Source organism: Mesoplodon mirus (genome assembly GCF_964341445.2).
Source record: "Mesoplodon mirus genome assembly, chromosome: 4".
Taxonomy (NCBI): Eukaryota; Metazoa; Chordata; class Mammalia; order Artiodactyla; family Ziphiidae; genus Mesoplodon; species Mesoplodon mirus.
The window spans coordinates 105,514,810-105,537,439 of NC_138979.1; the positions used below are offsets into that span (position 1 = coordinate 105,514,810).

Genomic DNA, 22,630 nt, shown 5'->3' on the forward strand with positions numbered 1-22,630 from the left:
TAAATAAAATATTTAAAAAATAATAAAAGGGAAAACCAGTATATTACTTAGTTGTTACATACTGATATTATATATTTTTGTGTGAAACAGTATATTTAGAGAAGAGAGAAAACTGCATTTTGGGACTCTCACTGGCTGCAGAAACAGAAATGTAACATCATAGTTGTTGAAAAGAAATAATTAGTGCTTCTTGTATGCAAAAAAGAGTATATTTTGAGGTTTCATTCAATTTCCTGTTGGCATTTCCTCATTCCTAACTAAAACCAGCATTGCACATTGAATTTTCAAGCCAAAAATGAAAACATGGCAAATTATTTTACGGATATTGTTATTATTATTTTTTAACATCTTTATTGGAGTATAATTGCTCTACAATGGTGTGTTAGTTTCTGCTGTATAACAAAGTGAATCAGCTATACATAAACATATATTCCCATATCTCCTCCCTCTTGCATCTCCCTCCCACCCTCCCTAGGTGGACACAAAGCACCGAGCTGATCTCCCTGTGCTATGTGGCTGCTTCCCACTAGCTATCTATTTTACATTTGGTAGTGTATATATGTCCATGCCACTCTCTCACTTCATCCCAGCTTACCCTTCCCCCTTCCCATATCCTCAAGTCCATTCTCTACATCTGCATCTTTATTTCTGTCCTGCCCCTAGGTTCTTCAGAACCATTTTTTTTTTAGATTCCATATATTTGTGTTAGCACACGGTATTTGTTTTTTTCTTTCTGACTTACTTCACTCTGTATGACAGACTCTAGATCCACCTACCTCAATACAAATAACTCAATTTCGTTTCTTTTTATGGCTGAGTAATATTCCATTGTGTATATGTGCCACATCTTCTTTATCCATTCATCTGTCAATGAACACTTAGGTTGCTTCTGTGTCCTGGCTATTGTAAATAGAGCGGCAGTGAACATTGTGGTACATGACTCTTTTTGAATTATAGTTTTCTCAGGGTATATGCCCCTTAGTGGGATTGCTGGGTTGTATGGTAGTTCTACTTTTAGTTTTTATTCTTTTACATCTTTATTGGGGTATAATTGCTTTACAATGGTGTGTTAGTTTCTGCTTCATAACAAAGTGAATCAGTTATACATATACATATGTTCCCATATCTCTTCCCTCTTGCGTCTCCCTCCCTCCCACCCTCCCTATCCCACCCCTCTAGGTGGTCACAAAGCACTGAGCTGATCTCCCTGTGCTATGTGACTGCTTCCCACTAGCTATCTATTTTACGTTTGGTAGTGGATATATGTCCATGCCACTCTCTCACTTTGTCACAGATTACCCTTCCCCCTCCCCATATCCTCAAGTCCATTCTCTAGTAGGTCTGTGTCTTTATTCCTGTCTTACCCCTAGGTTCTTCATGACTTTTTTTTTTTCTTAAATTCCATATATATGTGTTAGCATATGGTATTTGTCTTTCTCTTTCTGACTTACTGCACTCTGTATGACAGACTCTAGGTCCATCCACATCATTACAAATAGCTCAATTTCGTTTCTTTTTATGGCTGAGTAATATTCCATTGTATATATGTGCCTTATCTTCTTTAGCCATTCATCCGATGATGGACACCTAGGTTGTTTCCATCTCCTGCCTATTGTAAATAGAACTGCAATGAGCATTGTGATACATGATTCTTCTTGAATTATGGTTTTCTCAGGGTATACGCCCAGTAGTTGGATTGCTGGGTTGTATGGTAGTTCTATTTTTAGCTTTTTTTTTTTCCGGTATGCGGGCCTCTCACTGTTGCGGCCTCTCCCGTTGCGGAGCACAGGCTCAGCGGCCATGGCTAACGGGCCCAGCTGCTCCACGGCATGTGGGATCTTCCCAGACCGGGGCACGAAACCGTGTCCCCTGCATCGGCAGGCAGACTCTCAACCACTACGCCACCAGGGAAGCCCTATTTTTAGTTTTTTAAGGAACCTCCATACTGTTCTCCATAGTGGCTGTACCAATTTACATTCCCACCAACAGTGCAAGAGGGTTCCCTTGTCTTCACACCCTCTCCAGCATTTATTGTTTGTAGATTTTTTGATGATGGCCATTCTGGCTAGTGTGAGATGATATCTCATTGTAGTTTTGATTTGCATTTCTCTAATGATTAATAATGTTGAGCATTCTTTCATGTGTTTGTTGGCAATCTGTATATCTTTGGAGAAATGTCTATTTAAGTCATCTGCCCATTTTTGGATTGCGGTTTTGTTTTGTTTTTTTTTTTGATATTGAGCTGCATGTGCTGCTTGTAAATCTTGGAGGTTATCTTTGTCAGTTGCTTCATTTGCAAATATTTTCTCCCAGTTTGAGGGTTGTCTTTTCGTCTTGTTTATAGGTTCCTTTGCTGTGCAAAAGCTTTTAAGTTTCATTAGGTCCCGTTCGTTTATTTTTGTTTTTATTTCCATTTCTCTAGGAGGTGGGTCAAAAAGGATCTTGCTGTGATTTATGTCACAGAGTGTTCTGCCTGAGTATTCCTCTAAGAGTTTGATAGTGTCTGGCCTTAAATTTAGGTCTTTAATCCATTTTGAGTTTACTTATGTGTATGGTGTTAGGGAGTGTTCTAATTTCATTCTTTTACATGTAGTTGTCCAGCTTTCCCAGCACCACTTATTGAAGAGGCTGTCTTTTCTCCATTGTATTTTCTTGCCTCCTTTAGCAAAGATAAGGTGACCATATGTGTGTGTCTGTTTTTGTGCCAGTACCATACTGTCTTGATTACTGGAGCTTTGTAGTACAGTCTGAAGTCTGGGAGCCTGATTCCTCCAGCTCCGTTTTTCTTTCTCAAGATTGCTTTGGCAATTCGGGGTCTTCTGTGTTTCCATTCAAATTGTGAAATTTTTTGTTCTAGTTCTGTGAAAAATGCCACTGATAGTTTGATACGGATTGCACTGAAAGTGGAAGATTGCTTTGGGTAGTATAGTCATTTTCACAGTGTTGATTCTTCCAATCCAAGAACATGGTATATCTCTCCATCTATTTGTATCATCTCTCTTTCATCAGTGTCTTATAATTTTCTGCATACAGGTCTTTTGTCTCCTTAGGTAAGTTTATTCCTAGGTATTTTATTCTCTTTTATTGCAGTGGTTTCAGATTTTTTAAACTGTTGCAAGAAATGGTTTCAAAAGTGATCTGAAAATCACTTTCAGATTTTTCATCATTATGGATAGGAATGCAAGAGATTTCTGTGCATTAATTTTGTATCCTGCTACTTTACCAAATTCATTGATTAGCTCTAGTAGTTCTCTGGTAGCATCTTTAGGATTCTCTATGTATAGTATCATGTCATTTGCAAATAGTGACAGCTTTACTTCTTCTTTTCCGATTTGGATTCCTTTTATTTCTTTTTCTTCTCTGATTGATGTGGCTAAAACTTCCAAAACTATGTTGAATAATAATGGTGAGAGTGGGCAACCTTGTCTTGTTCCTGATCTTAGTGGAAGTGGTTTCAGTTTTTCACCATTGAGGATGATGTTGGCTTTGGGTTTGTAATATATGGCCATTATTATGTTGAGGTAAGTTCCCTCTATGCCTTCTTTCTGGAGTGTTTTTATCATAAATGGGTGTTGATTTTGTCGAAAGCTTTCTCTGCATCTATTGAGATGATCATATGGTTTTTCTCCTTCAATTTGTTAATATGGTGCATCACATTGATTGATTTGCATGTATTGAAGAATCCTTGCATTCCTGGGATAAACTCTACTTGATCATGGTGTATGATCCTTTTAATGTGCTCTTGGATTCTGTTTGCTAGCATTTTGTTGAGGATTTTTGCATCTATGTTCATCAGTGGTATTGGTCTGTACTTTTCTGTTTTTGTGACACCTTTGTATAGTTTTGGTATCAGGGTGATGGTGGCCTTTTAGAATGAGTTTGGGAGTGTTCCTCCGTCTGCTATATTTTGGAAGAGTTTGAGAAGGGTAGGTGTTAGCTCTTCTCTAAATGTTTGATAGAATTCCCCTGTGAAGCCATCTGGTTCTGGGCTTTTGTTTGTTGGAAGATTTTTAATCACAGTTCCAATTTCTGTGCTTGTGATTGGTCTGTTCATAATTTCTATTTCTTTCTGGTTCAGTCTCGGAAGGTTGTGCATTTCTAAGAATTTGTCCATTTTTTCCAGGTTGTCCATTTTAGTGGCATAGAGCTGCTTGTAGTAATCTCTCATGATCCTTTGTAATTCTGCAGTGTCAGTTGTTACTTCCCCTTTTTCATTTCTAATTCTGTTGCTTTGAGTCTTCTCCCTTTTTCTCTTGATGAGTCTGGCTAATGGTTTATCAGTTTTGTTTATCTTCTCCAAGAACCAGCTTTTAGTTTTATTGATCGTTGCTATCATTTCCTTCATTTCTTTTTCATTTATTTCTGATCTGATCTTTATGATTTCTTTCCTTCTGCTAACTTTGGGGTTTTTTTGTTCTTCTTTCTCTAATTGCTTTAGGTGTAAGGTTAGGTTGTTTATTTGAGATGTTTCTTTTTTCTTGAGGTAGGATTGTATTGCTATAAACTTCCCTCTTAGAAGTGCTTTTGCTGCATGCCATAGGTTTTGGGTCATCGTGTTTTCATTGTCATTTGTTTCTAGGTATCTTTTGATTTCCTCTTTGATTTCTTCAGTGATCTCTTGGTTATTACGTAGTGTATTTTTTGTCCTCCGTGTGTTTGTATTTTTTACAGATTTTTTCCCTGTAATTGATATCTAGTCGCATAGTGTTGTGGTCAGAAAAGATACTTGATATGATTTCAAATTTCTTAAATTTACCAAGTCTTGACTTGTGACCTAAGATATGATCTCTGCTAGAGAATGTTCCATGAGCACTTGAGAAGAAAGTGTATTCTGTTGTTTTTGGATGGAATGTCCTATAAATATCAATTAAGTCCATCTTGTTTAATGTATCATTTAAAGCTTGTGCTTCCTTTTTTATTTTCATTTTGGATGATCTGTCCATTGGTGAAAGTGGGGTGTTAAAGTCCCCTACCATGATTGTGTTACTGTCAATTTCCCCTTTTATGGCTGTTAGTATTTGCCTTATGTATTGAGGTGCTCCTATGTTGGGTACATAAATATTTACAATTGTTATATCTTCTTCTTGGATTGATCCCTTGATCATTATGTAGTGTCCTTCTTTGTCTCTTGTGATGGTCTTTGTTTTAAAGTCTATTTTGTCTGATATGAGAATTGCTACTCCAGCTTTCTTTTGATTTCCATTTGCATGGAATATCTTTTTCCATCCCCTCACTTTCAGTCTGTATGTGTCCCTAGGTCTAAAGTGGGTCTCTTGCAAAGAGCATATATACGGGTCTTGTTTTTGTATCCATTCAGCCTGTCTATGTCTATTGGTTGGAGCATTTAATCCATTTACATTTAAGGTAATTATCAATATGTATGTTCCTATTCCCATTTCCTTAATTGTTTTGGGTTTGTTATTGTAGATCTTCTCCTTCTCTTGTGTTTCCTGCCTAGAGAAGTTCCTTTAGCGTTTGTTGTAAAGCTGGTTTGGTGGTGCTGAATTCTCTTAGCTTTGGCTTGTCTGTAAAGGTTTTAATTTCTCTGTCAAATCTGAATGAGTTCTTTTCTGGGTAGAGTAATCTTGGCTGTAGGTTTTTCTCTTTCATCACTTTAAATATGTCCTGCCACTTCCTTCTGGTTGCAGAGTTTCTGCTGAAAGATAGCTTTTAACCTTATTGGGATTCCGTTGTATGTTATGTGTTGTTTCTCCCTTGCTGCTTTTAATATTATTTCTTTGTATTTAATTTTGGATCGTTTTATTAATATGTGTCTTGGCATGTTTCTCCTTGGATTTATCCTGTATGGGACTCTCTGTGCTTCCTGGACTTGATTGACTATTTCCTTTCCTATAATAGGGAAGTTTTTCAACTGTAATCTCTTCAAATATTTTCTCAGTCCCTTTCTTTTTCTCTTCTTCTTCTGGGACCCCTATAATTTGAATGTCGCTGCGTTTAATGTTGTCCCAGAGGTCTCTGAGACTGTCCTCAATTCTTTTCATTCTTTTTTCTTTATTCTGCTCTGTGAAAGTTATTTCCACTATTTTATCTTCCAGGTCACTTATCCATTCTTCTGCCTCAGTTATTCTGCTATTGATCCCATCTAGAGAATTTTTAATTTCATCATTTGTGTTGTTCATCATTGTTTGTTTGCTCTTTAGTTCTTCTAGATCCTTGTTAAACATTTCTTGTATTTTCTCCATTCTATTTCCAAGATTTTGGATCATGTTTACTGTCATTACTCTGAATTATTTTTCAGGTAGATTGCCTATTTCCTCTTCATTTGTTTGGTCTGGTGGGTTTTTATCTTGCTCCGTCATCTGCTGTGTATTTCTCTGTCTTCTCATTTTGCTTAACTTACTGTGTTTGAGGTCTCCTATTCTCAGGCTGCAGGTTTGTAGTTCCCGTTGTTTTTGGTGTCTGCGCCCAGTGGGTAAGGTTAGTTCAGTGGGTTGTGTAGGCTTCCTGGTGGAGGGTGCTCGTGCCTGTGTTCTGGTGGATGAGGCTGGATCTTGTTTTTCTGGTGGGCAGGACCGTGTCTGGTGGTGTGTTTTGAGGTGTCTGTGAACTTAGTATGATTTTAGGCAGCCTCTCTGCTAATGGATGGGGCTGTGTTCCCGTCTTGCTAGTTGTTTGACGTAGGGCATCCAGCACTGTAGCTTGCTGGTCATTGAGTGGAGCTGGGTCTTAGTGTTGAGATGGAGATCTCTGAGAAAACTTTCGTTGTTTGATATTACGTGGAGCTGGGAGGTCTCTGGTGGACCAGTGTCCTGAACTTGGCTCCTCCACCTCAGAGGCTGAGGCCTGACACTTGGCTGGAGCACCAAGACCCTGTCAGCCACACGGCTCAGAAGAAAAGGGAGAAAAAGAAAGAAAGAAAGAAAGAGAAAAACTAAAATAAAGTTATTAAAATAAAAAAATAATTAAAAATAAAAAAGTAATTGAAAAGAAAAAAGGAAGAGAGAGCAACCAAACCAAGAAACAAATCCACCAATGATTACAAGCACTAAAAACTATAGTAAAACAAACAAACAAAATGGACAGACAGAACCCTAGGGCTCATGGTAAAGGCAAAGGTATACAGACAGAATCACACAAAGAAACATACACATACACACTCACAAAAGGAGAAAAAGGAAAAAAATATATATATTAAAAAAAAAAAGGAAGAGAGCAGCCAAATCAATAAAGTAACATACCAGTGATGGTAAGGTATAAATACTTAACTAAGATAAACATAAAACCAGAAACAAATTAGATGCAGAAAGCAACCCCCAAGTCTACAGTTGCCGCCAAAGTCCACCGCCTCAGTTTTGGGATGATTTGTTGTCTCTTCAGGTATTCCACAGAAGCAGGGTACATCAATTTGATTGGGGAGATTTAATCCGCTGCTCCTGAGGCTGCTGGGAGAGATTTCCCTTTCTCTTCTTTGTTCTCCCAGTTCCTGGGATTCAGCTTTGGATTTGGCCTCTGCGTGCAGGTTGCCTGAGGGCATCTGTTCCCTGCCCAGACAGGATGGGGTTAAAGTAGCAGGTGATTAGGGGGCTCTGGCTCACTCAGGCGGTGGTGGCGGGGGGAGGGAGGGGTATCGAATGCAGGGTGAGCCTGCGGCAGCAGAGGCCAGCATGACATTGCAACAGCCTGAGGCATACCATGTGTTCTCCTGGGGAAGTTGTCCCTGGATCATGGGACTCTGGCAATGGCGGGCTGCACAGGCTCCCGGGAAGGGGAGGTGTGCATAGTGACCTGTGCTTGCACACAGGCTTCGTGGTGACTGCAGTAGCAGCCTTAGCATCTCATGCCCGTCTCTGTCGCTGATAGCCGCGGCTCACGCCAGTCTCTGGAGCTTGTTTAGGCGGTGCTCTGAATCCCCTCTCCTCGTGCACCCTGAAACAATGGTCTCTTGCCTCTTAGGCAGTTCCAGACATTTTCCCGGACTCCCTCCCGGCTAGCTGTGGTGCACTAGACCCCTTCAGTCTGTGTTCACGCAGCCAACCCCAGTCCTCTCCCTGGGGTCTGACCTCCGAAGCCTGAGCCTCAGCTCCCAGCCCCTATCTGCCCCAGCGGGTGAGCAGACAAGTGTCTCAGGCTGGTGAGTGCTGGTCAGCAGTGATCCTCTGTGTGGGAATCTCTCCACTTCGCCCTCTGCACCCCTGTTGCTGCGCTCTCCTCCATGGCTCCGAGGCCTCCCCCCTGCCACCCCCCATCTGTGCCAGTGAAGGGGCTTCCTAGTGTGTGAAAACTTTTCCTCCTTAACAGCTCCTTCCCAGAGGTGCAGGTCCTGTCCCTATTCTTTTGTCTGTTTTTTCTTTTTTCTTTTGCCCTACCCAGGTACGTGGGGACTTTCTTGCCTTTTGGCAAGTCTGAGGTCTTCTGCCAGCATTCAGTAGGTGTTCTGTAGGAGCTGTTCCACATGTAGATGTATTTTTGATGTATTTTGGGGGAGGAAGGTGATCTCCACATCTTACTCCTCCACCATCTTGAAGCTATCCCCCGATATTATTTTTGGATTGGAATTCTTTTTGAATAATACACTGAAAGTATCTCGGATAAACCCTGCATATCTATTCACTTGACAAATGGCCTCCAGTCTATTGCTGAACCACAAATATTCATAATGCATAGTCATTTTTAAAAATTTTTAACCTTTCTGCAAACCATTAACTCACCAGTAGCTTTTCTCCATGCTCCCTTAGAAAGAATGTCTTTTAAATGGAATATAAATTTCTGTTTTTCAGCAATCAATCCCACAAATATTAATCAAGTGCTCACTGCATGCAGGGAATTGTAGGTCATTTAAAGATGAGTCGGTGGCTTCACAGGCAAATTCTATCAAACATTTAGAGAAGAGCTAACACCTATCTTTCTCAAACTCTTCCAAAATATAGCAGAGGGAGGAACACTCCCAAACTCATTCTACGAGGCCACCATCACACTGATACCAAAACCAGACAAAGATGTCACAAGGAAAGAATACTACAGACCAATACCACTGATGAACATAGATGCAAATATCCTCAACAAAATACTAGCAAACAGAATCCAACAGCACATTAAAAGGATCATACACCATGATCAACTGGGGTTTATCCCAGGAATGCAAGGATTTTTCAATATACGCAAATCAATCAATGTGATACACCATATTAACAAACTGAAGGAGAAAAACCATATGATCATCTCAATAGATGCAGAAAAAGCTTTAGACAAATTTCAACACCCATTTATGATAAAAACTCCCCAGAAAGTAGGCAGAGAGGAACCTACCTCAACGTAATAAAGACCTATATGACAAACCCACAGCCAGCATCATTCTCAGTGGTGAAAAACTGAAACCATTTCCTCTAAGATCAGGAACAAGACAAGGTTGCCCACTCTTGCCACTGTTATTCAACATAGCTTTGGAAGTTTTAGCCACATAAGTCAGAGAAGAAAAAGAAATAAAAGGAATCCAAATTGGAAAAAAAGAAGTAAAACTGTCATTATTTGCAGATGACATGATACTATACATAGAGAATTGTAAAGATGCTACCAGAGAACTACTAGAACTAATCAATGAATTTGGTAAAGTAGCAGGATACAAAATTAATGCACAGAAATTTCTTGCATTCCTATACACTAATGATGAAAAATTTGAAAGAGAAATTAAGGAAACACTCCCATTTACCACTGCAGCAAAAAGAATAAAATACCAAGGAATAAACCTACCTAAGGAGACAAAAGACCTGCATGCAGAAAATTATAAGACACTGATGAAAGAAATTAAAGATGATACAAACAGATGGAGAGATATACCATGTTCTTGGATTGGAAGACTCAACATTGTGAAAATGACTACCCAAAGCAATCTATAGATTCAGTGCAATCCCTATCAAACTACCACTGGCATTTCTCACAGAACTAGAACAAAAAATTTCACAATTTGTATGAAAACACAGAAGACCCCGAATTGCCAAAGCAATCTTGAGAAAGAAAAACAGAGCTGGAGGAATCAGGCTCCCAGACTTCAGACTGTACTACAAAGCTCCAGTAATCAAGACAGTATGGTACTGGCACAAAAACAGACACACATATATGGTCACCTTATCTTTGATAAGGAGGCAAGAATATACAATGGAGAAAAGACAGCCTCTTCAATAAGTGGTGCTGGGAAAATTGGACAGGTACATGTAAAAGAATGAAATTAGAACACTCCCTAACCCCGTACACAAAAATAACCTCAAAATGGATTAAGGACCTAAATGTAAGGCCAGACACTATCAAACTCTTAGGAAAAAACGTAGGCAGAACACTCTGTGACATAAATCACAGGAAGATCCTTTTTGACCCACCTCCTAGAGAAATGAAAATAAAAACCAAAATAAACAAATGAAATCTAATCAAACTTAAAAGCTTTTGCACAGCAAAGGAAACCATAAACAGGGCAATAAGACAACCCTCAAACTGGGAGAAAATATTTGCAAATGAAGCAACTGACAAAGGATTAATCTCCAAAATTTACAAGCAGCTCATGCAGCTCAATATCAAAAAAACAAACAACTCAATCCAAAAACTGGCAGAAGACCAAGTAGACATTTCTCCAAAGAAGATATACAGATTGCCAACAAACACATGAAAGGATGCTCAACATCACTAATCATTAGAGAAATGCAAATCAAAACTACAATGAGGTATCACCTCACAGCAGTCAAAATGACCATCATCAAAAAATCTACAAACAATAAATGCTGGAGAGGGTGTGGAGAAAAGGGAACCCTCTGGCACTGTTGGTGGTAATATAAGTTGATACAGCCACTATGGAGAACAGTATGGAGGTTCCTTAAAAAACAAACTAGAACTACCATACGACCCAGCAATCCCACTATGGGGCATATACCTGGAGAAAACCATAATTCAAAAAGAGTCATGTACCAAAATGTTCATTGCAGCTCTATTTACAATAGCCAGGACATGGTAGCAACCTAAGTGTCCATCAACAGATGAATGGATAAAGAAAATGTGGTACATATATGCAGTGGAATATTACTGAGCCATAAAAAGAAATGAAATTGAGTTATTTGTAGTGAGGTGGATGGACCTAGAGTATGTCATACAGAGTGAAGTAAGTCAGAAAGAGAAAAACAAATACTGCATGCTAACATATATGTATGGAATCTAAAAAAAAAAAAAAAAAAGAAGGTTCTGAAGACCCTAGGGGCAGGGCAGGAATAAAGACGCAGATGTAGAGAATGGACTTGAGGACATGGGGAGGGGGAAGGGTAAACTGTGACAAAGTGAGAAAGTGGCATGGACATATATACACTACTAAACGTAAAATAGATAGCTAGTGGGAAGCAACCGCATAGCACAGGGAGATCAGCTCAGTGCTTTGTGATCACCTAGAGGGGTGTGATAGGGAAGGTGGGAGGGAGACGCAAGAGGGAGGAGATATGGGGATATATGTATACATATAGCTGATTCACTTTGTTATAAAGCAGAAAGTAACACACCATTGTAAAGCAATTATACTCCAATAAAGATGTTTAAAAAATAAATAACGACGCGTCAGGCACATATATAACTGTGGAGTCAGACAGCCTCGCTTCAGGTTCTGACCCTTCCACTTATTGGCTCTGAGGACTTGGGCATTAATTAGAAGCACTCTAAACCCCAGTTGCCGCATCTGTAAAACAGTAATGATAATATTATTCTTTAGTGTTCTTTTAAAGTGTAGATGAGTTAATATGTGTAAAGTGCTTAGCATGGTATCTGACTCAAAACTCAACCCAAGATGTTATTATAATAAGTGACTTAAGGAACTTATTTCTTATGAGAGACACAGAATGCACATAGATAACTGTGGTACAAGACGTTATAGGTAAGAACAGGAGAAGGCTATGAGCAAAGTGCTGTGCTGGTTCAGAGGAGAGAGAGAAAGCACATCCAGAAGGAATATCAAGAAAGTTCATTTCTACAAGTGAGGGATAGGAGGAGGAAGAGAAACCAGTGAGTGAGGCAGAGGGGGTCCAAGGCCCTGAGAAGGCTGCCATCATACAGCATGAGGTTGAAAACTGGTGGTCTGCAGGGCAAATTGGGTTCACAGGTAGGGTTCCTTTAGGGTTTACAATTTTTTTTTTTTAGCAAACATTTAAAAATTGGGTGAACTTATATAAAAACCCAAATTTCTAGTTTCTTTTGAAACATTAGAACATCTGGCAAATTAGGCTTGAAGCCTTGCTTGGCAAACTGCAGGACTGAGCTAAGTAGCAGCTGCTGCTTTCTATGGAGCACAGATTCTCCAGCTTGCTGTGCCATCCTTCATGCCATATTGTATTGCCTACAATACATGGGGCTACTTCATGCATTTGTGTAACTTGCCCAGCCCCTGCACAGGTCATCAAAATATCTTTGAATTCCTGCTTATTTCACAAGAGGCGGTGTGGTGGTTGATGTTGAGTATCCAGATTAATATGTGGCTTCACCTCTGACCTGAAAGCAGCTCATAGGATACTGGAGGATAGGATGTAAACATAGACCAGGTTGTGCCATGACCGACCATACAAGGAAACCAGAAGTACCACAATATGGGAACTGATTTTATGAGAAGTACAGAAAACATATGCTGGGGGAGCACAGAGAAAGGAAAGGTTATATAATGAAGGAGTGATATTTTTAAAATTCCTTTGGAAGTTTTAAAATTTTGGTCAAGAAAATAGTTTCCCAAACAAGTTGAAACATTCAGGCTTTCTGACTTACCTGACTATGGCAACTCTAAGATGATAAACTAGTAGGCATGTAAGCCTGGGATGATAAATGTACCTGAGTCAGAATAATTTGAGGGACTCCAGAGAGGTCACTCAGATTCAGGAAGTATTGATTGTTGTGAAAGCGGCAGATAAGAAATCTTTTCCTTATGAGCTTGCTGATTACAATGTTCTCATGAGGTGCCGTCACTCTTAACTTCATAGCGATGTTTTAAAAGCAGCATTTGGCTTTTATATATCTGATTTCTTTAGCGTAAAACAAAGCATGTGGTCACGTTCAGAAGAAAGAATGGCACGTTACTGCTATTGCTGTAACGTGAGTAATGTCATGTGGTTGCCGTTTTACATCTGCTTTTTATTTTCATTTCATCTTAGCGAAAGAGAACTAATTGAAGCAATTTTTTTCTTAGGATCTGTGGTTTAACTGTGCATACCTTTCTGTATCCATCCCCTAACCCTCCAACAAATCAGGTAGTTCTTTCCACGTATTGTAAATCCCACCATAAAATTGAGTGATGTTCTATAATCTAGTTACCGTATTTCTTATTTGCAGCTGTGTTAGATTCCAGCTTTCGCCAGAAATATCCAGGATATAGATAGGAGTTATGTAAGCACTCAGTTGCGTAAATCCTTAGCAACTGGATTCAATAATAAATTCTATTCGGTTTGGCTCTTATAAAGAAGTATAATTTATTCATCTCTCATGCAATCAGTCTTACTAAATCTAGAATTCCAGTTCATCATTAGATGTTGTTTTCCTGGTTGGGAGAGAGTCTTCAGAAATGGCTCTTATCGTCATGAGGCATTTCTTTGTTAAGTCAACTAGTTTAATTGACTATAAAAGTCCTTCTCACTTGATGTATTTTCTTGTTCTTAAAATATTGATTTAGTTGTATACGATTTGGTAAGACCAACAAAAATTAACGAACATTTGAGGAAAATTGTAGGTGTATTAATCCCTTTTCTTGCCAAGAGAATACCGACCAACAATTAACTGTGTTTTGGTCTCTTGTTTCAATGTTAGCTAAACTTGAGGAAATATAAAACATGGTTTGACATGTAATCTTCAAAGATGTTTTACTATTGAGTTCAGGGATTTGTAGAGTTCCAATAACGGCCATGCTGTTCACTTGATCTCAGGTTACTTACTATGCTGGTCAAGGGCAGGAACTGAGGAATCTTTTATGTATGCTAGTCACAAGCACAGAAATCTTATTGACCATCTGTTCATTTCAAGAAACTACAGAAGTATGCCACAAGAGCATGGATTTCTGAATTGAGGAATAGACAGGAAGTTACTTCAGACATCCTTGCCTCTGATGCTAACCTGGCAAATGTTCCCAGCTAAATCTGGGGAATTCTTCTTGCCACCTATGTTTTACAGATTACTTTGAAGTTTTTGTTTATATTTCTTGGTTTTTCTATGTTAAGCCTCCTGTGTAGTCAAGATTTCTTTCATTTCATGGAAGTATTTCAAAATGATAAAAACAATCTGGCTGAAAGATTTTTTTTCTTTACTTTTAGTACTGCCAGGCAAATGATCCATCTGATGCCAGGAAATAGCAGTAGCCTATGGAAAAGTATACCATTAGCTTGAAAACACAGGGCACGCTGGCTTTATTTAGGCAGGTTTGTGTTTTTCTGGCCCTTAACTCATGCCTTATTTTCATATCAGATAACTTATGGAGGCGTGAGTAATTTCCTCTGTATTTGGCTTTTAGAAATGAGTTTACTTAGCTTCAAAGACACCTGTTGGCTCAGTCAACACCACAGATATTTTTTTAAGGATGAACTTAGAATCCCTTGGCAATCAATTAGTCAAATCAACAAATACCTCTTGACCTCAGCGTCTGTTCTCTTCTTGTCGCTCCTTAGATATTCTGTGTATATCATGGAGAGCTTTTACTGAACTGAATTTTACTTTAACTGAATAAAAGCATTTCTGTATGACTCAGAAATATATAAACAATATGGATGGTCAGAGAATCTGCTCAAAACTTTCTACCAGAGGAAATCAAGCTGCTTCTTCTGATCAGGAAAACAGATGGTACTGATTGGCACTTTGATGTGACAATAGAACCTCTCCTGGCACCACGGAGCTTCTTGAATGTACCAATGAGCAATCTTTGCCAGAACCAGTGATTGCCTTTTCTTGCTCCCTCTTGGCCTCTGTTTTCATCACATGCTGTCCTTCAAATATTTGTACTATATGGTTATGCTATCAGAGACTGAGACTGAGGAAAGACGTTATATATCCTTGGATTTAATTGTGGAGAATTGCAGACTCATAAGCTTTCAGAGTTGAAAGAAACTTTCTTAGAAGAAATTGAGACCCAGAAAGAAAAAGTGACTTGCTTAATTAAAAGTACCCAGCTGCTTATACCAGCAGAACTGGGGCTAAAATCTCACCTTTAGACCAGTATCTTTTGGGTACAGAGAGTCACATTGTCAAAGCAGAATGAAAATAGCCTTGGTAGAATAATTTTTTGTTTTCTTAAAAATAAGAAATGACTTTTTATGCTTATGAAATCATTACATGTTTACTGTAGAAATTCAGGAAATACAAAAAACATCTAAGAAAAATAAGATAAAATCATCAAGGTTTTTACCATCAGGTTAAATTTCCTTCCAGTCTGTTTCTCTACAGGTGCATGCACATACACACATACATACACAGTATACCAGTTAGAGTTCTGGGCAAGGAACAGAAAAAACACCCAACTTGGATTTTGAAGATAATGAGATGAAGGAACTATTTACAGATTTAAAGGAGCCAGTAAGAGATGTTGGGACACGTAGGACTAGCAACAGTGGGTAGGGAGAAGAAAAAGTGTATTGGAGCTTAGGGAGAGCTAGAGCTGTGGTAGAAGAATCTTCCAGGGTAGCTTCCTTGCCCCTTGTACCTATACAGTTATGACATGGACTGCAGCAAAAACTCCCACTGAAGAGGGATACCTGACACTGCTCTGCTGTGTTTCCTGTCTTACATCCTTCTGAGTAGACTGGCTCCAAGTGTGGCCTCTGTTTGCCTTTGAACATGAATATTCAGTTGAATCTAAGAAAAATCCCCTTAATGGGCACCTCAGGGATACATTGCTGCCCAAACCATAATGCCAAAGCAGTGAGGGGAAGGGGAAGATACCTCAAACTCTTCTTCCTGCGCTCCAATCTCCTAACACTCCTCCCCTCTCATTGACTAAACCTAACCACAAGACAGAGGTCAAGGAGAAAGAGTAATTGTCCCAGCTTGCATCAGATGTTCATGACAGTTTATCATTCTTGTCTCGGTGGGCATTTGGCTCTGTGCATGAAGCTGTTCTGAACATTCATATACAAAGTTTGAGTCATACATTTTCATTTCTCTTGGATAGATTCACAGGAGTGGAACTTCTGAGTCATAGGATAGACAAGCATTTAACTTTTTTTTTCATTTTTATTTCTTTTTATTAAGACTAAGAAAATGAAATGAATAGGAAACATTGACAACCAGGAACATGAAGGCTTTGGCTGTTTGTTTTTTTTTTTAACAACTTTATTGGAGTATAATTGCTTTACAGTGTTATGTTAGTTTCTGCTTTATAACAAAGTGAATCAGCTATACGTATACATATATCCCCATATCCCCTCCCTGTTGCGTCTCCCTCCCACCCTCCCTATCCCACCCCTCTAGGTGGTCACAAAGCACGGAGCTGATCTCCCTGTGCTATGTGGCTGCTTCCCACTAGCTATCTATTTTACGTTTGGTAGTGTATATATGTCCATGCCACTCTCTCACTTCGTCCCAGCTTACCCTTCCCCCTCCCTGTGTCCTCAAGTTCATTCTCTATGTCTGCGTCTTTATTCCTGTCCTGCCCCTAGGTTCTTCAGGGCCATTTTTTTTTTTTTTTAGATTCCATATATATGTGTTAGCATACGGTATTTGTTTTTCTCTTTCTGACTTACCTCACTCTGTATGACAGTCTCTAGGTCCATCCACCTCACTACAAATAACTCAATTTCATTTCTTTTTTATGGCTGAGTAATATTCCATTGCATGTATGTGCCACATCTTCTTTATCCATTCATCTGTCAATGGACACTTAGATTGCTTCCATGTCCTGGCTATTGTAAATAGTGCTGCAATGAACATTTTGGTACATGACTCTTTTTTTTTTTTTTTTTTTTTTCTTTTTGCGGTACGCGGGCCTCTCACTGTTGTGGCCTCTCCCGTTGCGGAGCACAGGCTCCGGATGCGCAGGCCCAGCGGCCATGGCTCACGGGCCCAGCCGCTCCGCGGCATAGGTACATGACTCTTTTTGAGTTATGGTTTTCTCCGGGTATATGCCCAGTAGTGGGATCGCTGGGTTGTATGGTAGTTCTAGTTTTAGTTTTTTAAAGAACTTCCATACTGTTCTCCATAGTGGCTGTATCAATTTACATTCCCACCAACAGTGCAAGAGGGTTCCCTTTTCTCCACATCCTCTCCAGCATTTATTGTCTGTAGATTTTTTGACGATGGTCATTCTGACTGGTGTGAGGTGATACCTCACTGTAGTTTTGATTTGCATTTCTCTAGTGATTAGTGATGTTGAGCATCCTTTCATGTGTTTGTTGGCAATCTGTATATCTTCTTTGGAGAAATGTCTATTTAGGTCTTCTGCCCATTTTTCGGATTGGGTTGTTTGTTTTTTTGATATTGAGCTACATGAACAAACATTTAACTTTTTAAGAAACTGTCAAACAGTTTTCCAAAGTGGTTGTGCCATTGTATACTGACACCAACAACATGTGAGAGTTTGCTTTTTCTATACTTCTCCAACGTTTAGTTTTACATGTGGGTCATTCTAGTGGCTAGTGATACGTCATTGGGATTTTAATTTGCATTTCCCTGATGACTTAATGATGTTGAGGACTTTTTCATGTACTTATTTATCACTTATATTATCATCTTTATAAAATATCTGTTCAAGTCATTTTAGAACTAGATTTTTAAATATTATTGATTTTTAGTGAACTAAGTGAACTGTGTGAGTTCCTTGTATATACTGGATACAAGTCCTGTGTCAGATTTGTGTGTTTTATTTTTCTCTCTGTCTGTGGCTTTTCTATTTTCTTAGTGGTGGCTTTGGATAAGTAAAATTTAAAAATATTGATGAAGTCTGGTTTACAAATTTTTTCTTTCTGTTTTTCTTTTTTTTTGCCTAGCCAGTGATTTAAAAAAACATAGTTGTAGATTATTTAAAATGTCCTTTTAAAAAAAAGATTTCTATTTAAAAATGAAATACAATTTGAGTGTTTTTCAGGCACTATATTCCATAGACTGAATGTATGCTTACCAAATTCCTATGTTGGAATCTAATCCCCAGTGTGATTGTGTTTGGAGGGGAGGCCTTTGGGAGTAATTTGGTCATGGAGATGGAGCCCTCATAAATGGTTTAAGTGCCCTTATAAAAGAGACCCAGAGGGCTTCTTTGTCCTTTTTATTATGTGAGGACACAGCCAGAAGATGGCCGTTTAGGAACTAGGAAGCAGGCCTTCACTAGATACAGAATCAGCCTGAGCCTTGATCTTGGATTTCCAAGCCTTCAGAACTGTCAGAAATACATGTCTGTTGTCTATAAGTCACCCTGTCTGTGGTATTCTGTAATAGCAGCTCAAACAGACTGAGACAATGTGTATCCTACTTCAAAGTGGGCCATAAAATACTGGATGCTTCAAGCTGCAAGGAGACCTTGATACCATCTATTCCAAACTCCTCCCTAACATTAGGTTTCCTTCTTAAAGATATTGCCGATCATAATTCACCCTCTGGTTGCTTCTAGAGATTGAGGGCTACAGAAGTGAGTCCCCTTGTGGGGAAAATAAGATGTAAAAGAGTCACTTCTTGAAATTGAGATACTCTTTTTAATAGTCTCCTCAGTAGAATTTTATACAATATGAATTTCATTGGTGTGATCACTGAGAACCAAAATTACAGTCTATTGGCCAGTGCTTATCCAGCTTCAGGATTGTAGTTTGTGTTGGGATACAGGGTGGGACCAGTCCGGGTCCATGTCTGGGCCGTGACAGTGTGGTAAGTGCAGTGAGGGAACATGCGGCATGACTGCAGAATAATTGCCCTTCTTGGGTATGTCAGGAAATATTTTATAGTGAAAACGTGTTTGTGCTGAGCTCAAAAAAGAGTAGGAGTCTCTATGAGGAGCTGGAAGGAGGAAGTGTAGAGGGTGGAGAACTAGCAGTGGTGAGTATTGCCGAGGCTTTGGGTCAGAGACCCAAGTAATGGGAGATGAGCCTGAAGGGCCGGGAAGGGGTGAGAACTTTGCACTTCAAGTTGATAGTTCTCAAATTTTCGAACAGTTGTGCTTCAGGTGGTCAGTCCTCAGTCCTTACCTATTGAGTCAGAGTCTCCAGGGTGGAGGCTGGGCCTTTGAATATTATCACAGACTCTGTATGTGAGACTGAAGCCCACTGGAGTTTGAAAACTACTAGCTGAAGTGAATGATGAAGCAGTGAGAAAGAGAGAAGGGCCTTGATTAAAGAGGTATTAAAAGTGAAATGGTGACTATTCTTGATCAACTCTATGTAAGGAATGAGAATGTGGGAGGATTCTGCTTAAGCAACTGTAAAAATGTCATTTATACCAGTTACCTCATAGCAACACAGAGTAAGAAATCTGTGGAGGAAATGTAAGAAGTTTAGTTACAGATACAGGGCCAGCTTACTGTCAAGAAATACCCATTTAAATCACCTAGAAATAATACTAACTTTGGGAGGATATGGGTCTGTCAATTCAAATATTGCTGATAATAATGAGATGCTTTCCTCTTATAGTGCTTATTCTTTTCAAAGGACATATTCAGCTCATATATTTTTTTTTAAATTAATTAATTAACTTGGCTGCGTTGGGTCTCCATTGCTGCACGCAGGCTTTCTCTAGTTGCAGCGAGCGGGGGCTACTCTTTGTTGTGGTGCGCGGGCTTCTCATTGCAGTGGCTTCTCTTGTTGCGGAGCATGAGCTCTAGGCGTGTGGGCTTCCGAAGTTGGGGCACGTGGGCTCAGTAGTTGCGGCTTGCAGGCTCTAGAGTGCAGGCTCAGTAGTTGTGGCATGCGGGCTTAGTTGCCCCATGGCATGTGGGACCTTCCTGGACCAGGGCTCAAACCTGTGTCCCCTGCATTGGCAGGTGGATTCTTAACCACTGTGCCACCAGGGAAGTCCCTCATATTTGTTAGGTACTAAGATTTGCTGCATGCCTGCGATGTACTGTGATGACTTTTGGGCTAGATATTATTATTATCATTTTGCTGATGAAACTGAAGTTCAGAGAGGTTCATTGATTCCCCTAAGGCCGTCTCAGTCAGGAACCAGGTACAGCCAGGGTTCAAAACTCCTGACTTTACCAAGCTCAGTTCTCTTTTCACTGTTACATAGCTGCCTCTCATAACATAGATGGGCATTTTTTTATAATTTATTTATGATGAACTTGAAGTCCAGAAAAGCTGATTTGCCCAAGATTCCAAGCTGATAAGTACAGAGCAGGGATCAGAGCCGAGGTCCCTGCTTCCCAGCCACTGCTCTTTTCACTCTAACTTCCTGCTTTCCAGGTGATTGAGTTTATTTCCTTACTTGTTTAGTATAGTCGGACCTTTTCTCCCTCAAGTAGGAAGAGTTTAGAGAATTATAAATATTGAAGGGAAGAAATATTGTTTGAGAAGCAAAGCCAGCATTCAGGACTCAGTTGCTCTGGAACAATGTGTGATGGTATAGTTTCAGCCTGTGCATGAAATTTTTTTTTTTTAAATTAGGAACCTGACCTTAATGGTGATGATGGAAATACAGAAATAACTCCAGGAGAAAAGGTACTTCGGAATACCAAAGAGCAACGGGATCAGCAGAATCGGTTGAGAGAGATAGATGAAAAGCTAAGAAAGATGAAGGAAAATGTGGTAAAACTTTTTTTATTTAAAGTAACCAGTGATTGTGTTAAAAATGTTCCAGTTTTCTTTGACTGATTTATGACTGTTTTTATGTGTTACATCAGGCAAGAAAGCTAACATGGGTATTTGTCAGTAAGGATTTGAATAAAGGCTAAAAGTAGAACTCATAGAACTTAAAGTAGTATTATAATTAATTTATATGACATAATAAACCTGTGAAAGGTGATCTGAAGTCAGAATAATCATCCATATGCCTAATATCCTGTGTCTGAAAGACATATGTTCTTTGTGTGGAAAAATTTGGTAGTTATTCTCTATAAAATCATCTTTATATGTTGGTCTTAAAGCTTAAATACTCCCATTTTTGGTTCATAATTCATAATATATTATTACTCAATATTAATACATTCTAAATCCATCTTGAGCCTATTTCATGTTTTAATTGCTTGCCATTTAAAGACGTATTATTGCTGATGAGAGAAAACTCTCAAATCAACTAAATTGTGAGCTGGTTGATATTCTGAACCTATTAGAAATGCTCTATAATATTACGATTTTCCAGCTACCCAGAGAATGTTTCTAAATTTTGGCTACATATTTAATTTTGGCGTTTACCTAAAATTAAACATGATGAGGCTGACCTTGTGATTCTACCTACATCCTCTCTCCTTGGGCTGGTCTTATCATAATTGCAGTCCCTACTTTCTGTCTCCTACTAAATCCTGTTCTCTTGCGTGATCTTCAGGCCTCATGAAGTTTTAACCAGTACTTCTGATTTGTGGCCATATCTTACCACTGTTCCTTATGACTCTTTGAAAATCTTTTCTTTCTTGTCCCTACTTGTATCACCCTCTCTCAGCATTGTCACCTCCTGTCCAGCTGCTTATAACCTGGTCACTCTCTTCTCTCATTATTCCATTTTGTATGCTGCCCCATGAGAGTTAGCATCAGGTAAGTACTTTTGATTAAATTCTGGTCTCCTCAGAGCTCTCTACGAGTGTCCATCATTCCTCACTGAGGTTCTTCACCCCTCATGGTCACGTCCAGCTGAATTGCTCTTCCCATTTGCCAGCCATGGACAACAGCACTGACTCGGACCTAAAGGGTATCTAGGTCTACCTAATGAGAGTCAGGCAACAGATCTAGAGGGAATGAATGCATTGTGCTTCCCTTTATCATTCATTTTTGCTTACTTTTCATGGGAAATTTAATGGAATTATATTTCAGGGAGACCTCTATTCTTATTTTCTCAGGGTTTTTTTTTTTTTTTTTTTTTTTCTCCTTGAGTGTGATGATATGGGGAAGAAGTAAAAGAAGTAGGAATGGTTAGGAAGTGCATAGGGGTTCTTTGCCCTTGGCCAGTAGTTGTGGGGTGGTTGGTGAGGCATTGAAAACTTGATGCGGTAAATACAATGTTTGTGGTTTGACTGGTTTTGAAAACTGTTGGCACTTCTCATCCCAGACCTACCAATCCCAGGTAGGCAAAGCCTGTCATTCTCCATAATTCAGTTCTCCTGATTTCTGACCATTTGTCCTATGCCTTGGACACGTATCCATTCTTTTCTACCATGTCTCTATAAATTTAATTTTTGACTCAAAAGCTGGGTCCTTTAGAAAATCTTACATTTTATTCCAGTGTCATATGATGGTTGGCTAGACTTAAAGAGATATGATAAATATCAAGAGTTGGTTGTTGTCTAAGTGGAAAAGAATAATATAAATACAGAAGAGCAAACAAAAAAAAAAGAACAATTATTGTGTATCTACTATGTGCCAAACACTGTTGCAAATAGTTTACAATTTATTGACTTACCTAATCTTTACAACCACTCTGTGAGGTAAACACTCCTATCCTCATTTTATGGATGAGGAGATGGAGACACAGAGAGGTTGAGTAACTTCCTCAGGGTTGTAGAGCTAGTGAGAGGAAGAGATAGGGGTTAAATGATTAGCTTTTAACAGCCATGCTATAC

General features: G+C 39.2%; 1 protein-coding gene across 1 annotated transcript in view; it reads left to right on the forward strand.

Annotated features, from left to right (window-relative positions):
- Positions 1-20,748, forward strand: part of FSIP1 (fibrous sheath interacting protein 1) — a gene marked incomplete at its 5' end in the record, with an annotated part of 64,068 nt that extends 43,320 nt beyond the window's left edge. Inside the window, one exon of the mRNA XM_082617912.1 lies at positions 20,526-20,748. Coding sequence (XP_082474038.1) covers positions 20,526-20,732 — 207 coding nt within the window. The 3' untranslated portion in view covers positions 20,733-20,748. The remainder of the gene's footprint in view (positions 1-20,525) is intronic.
- Between the last annotated feature and the right edge of the window lie 1,882 nt (positions 20,749-22,630).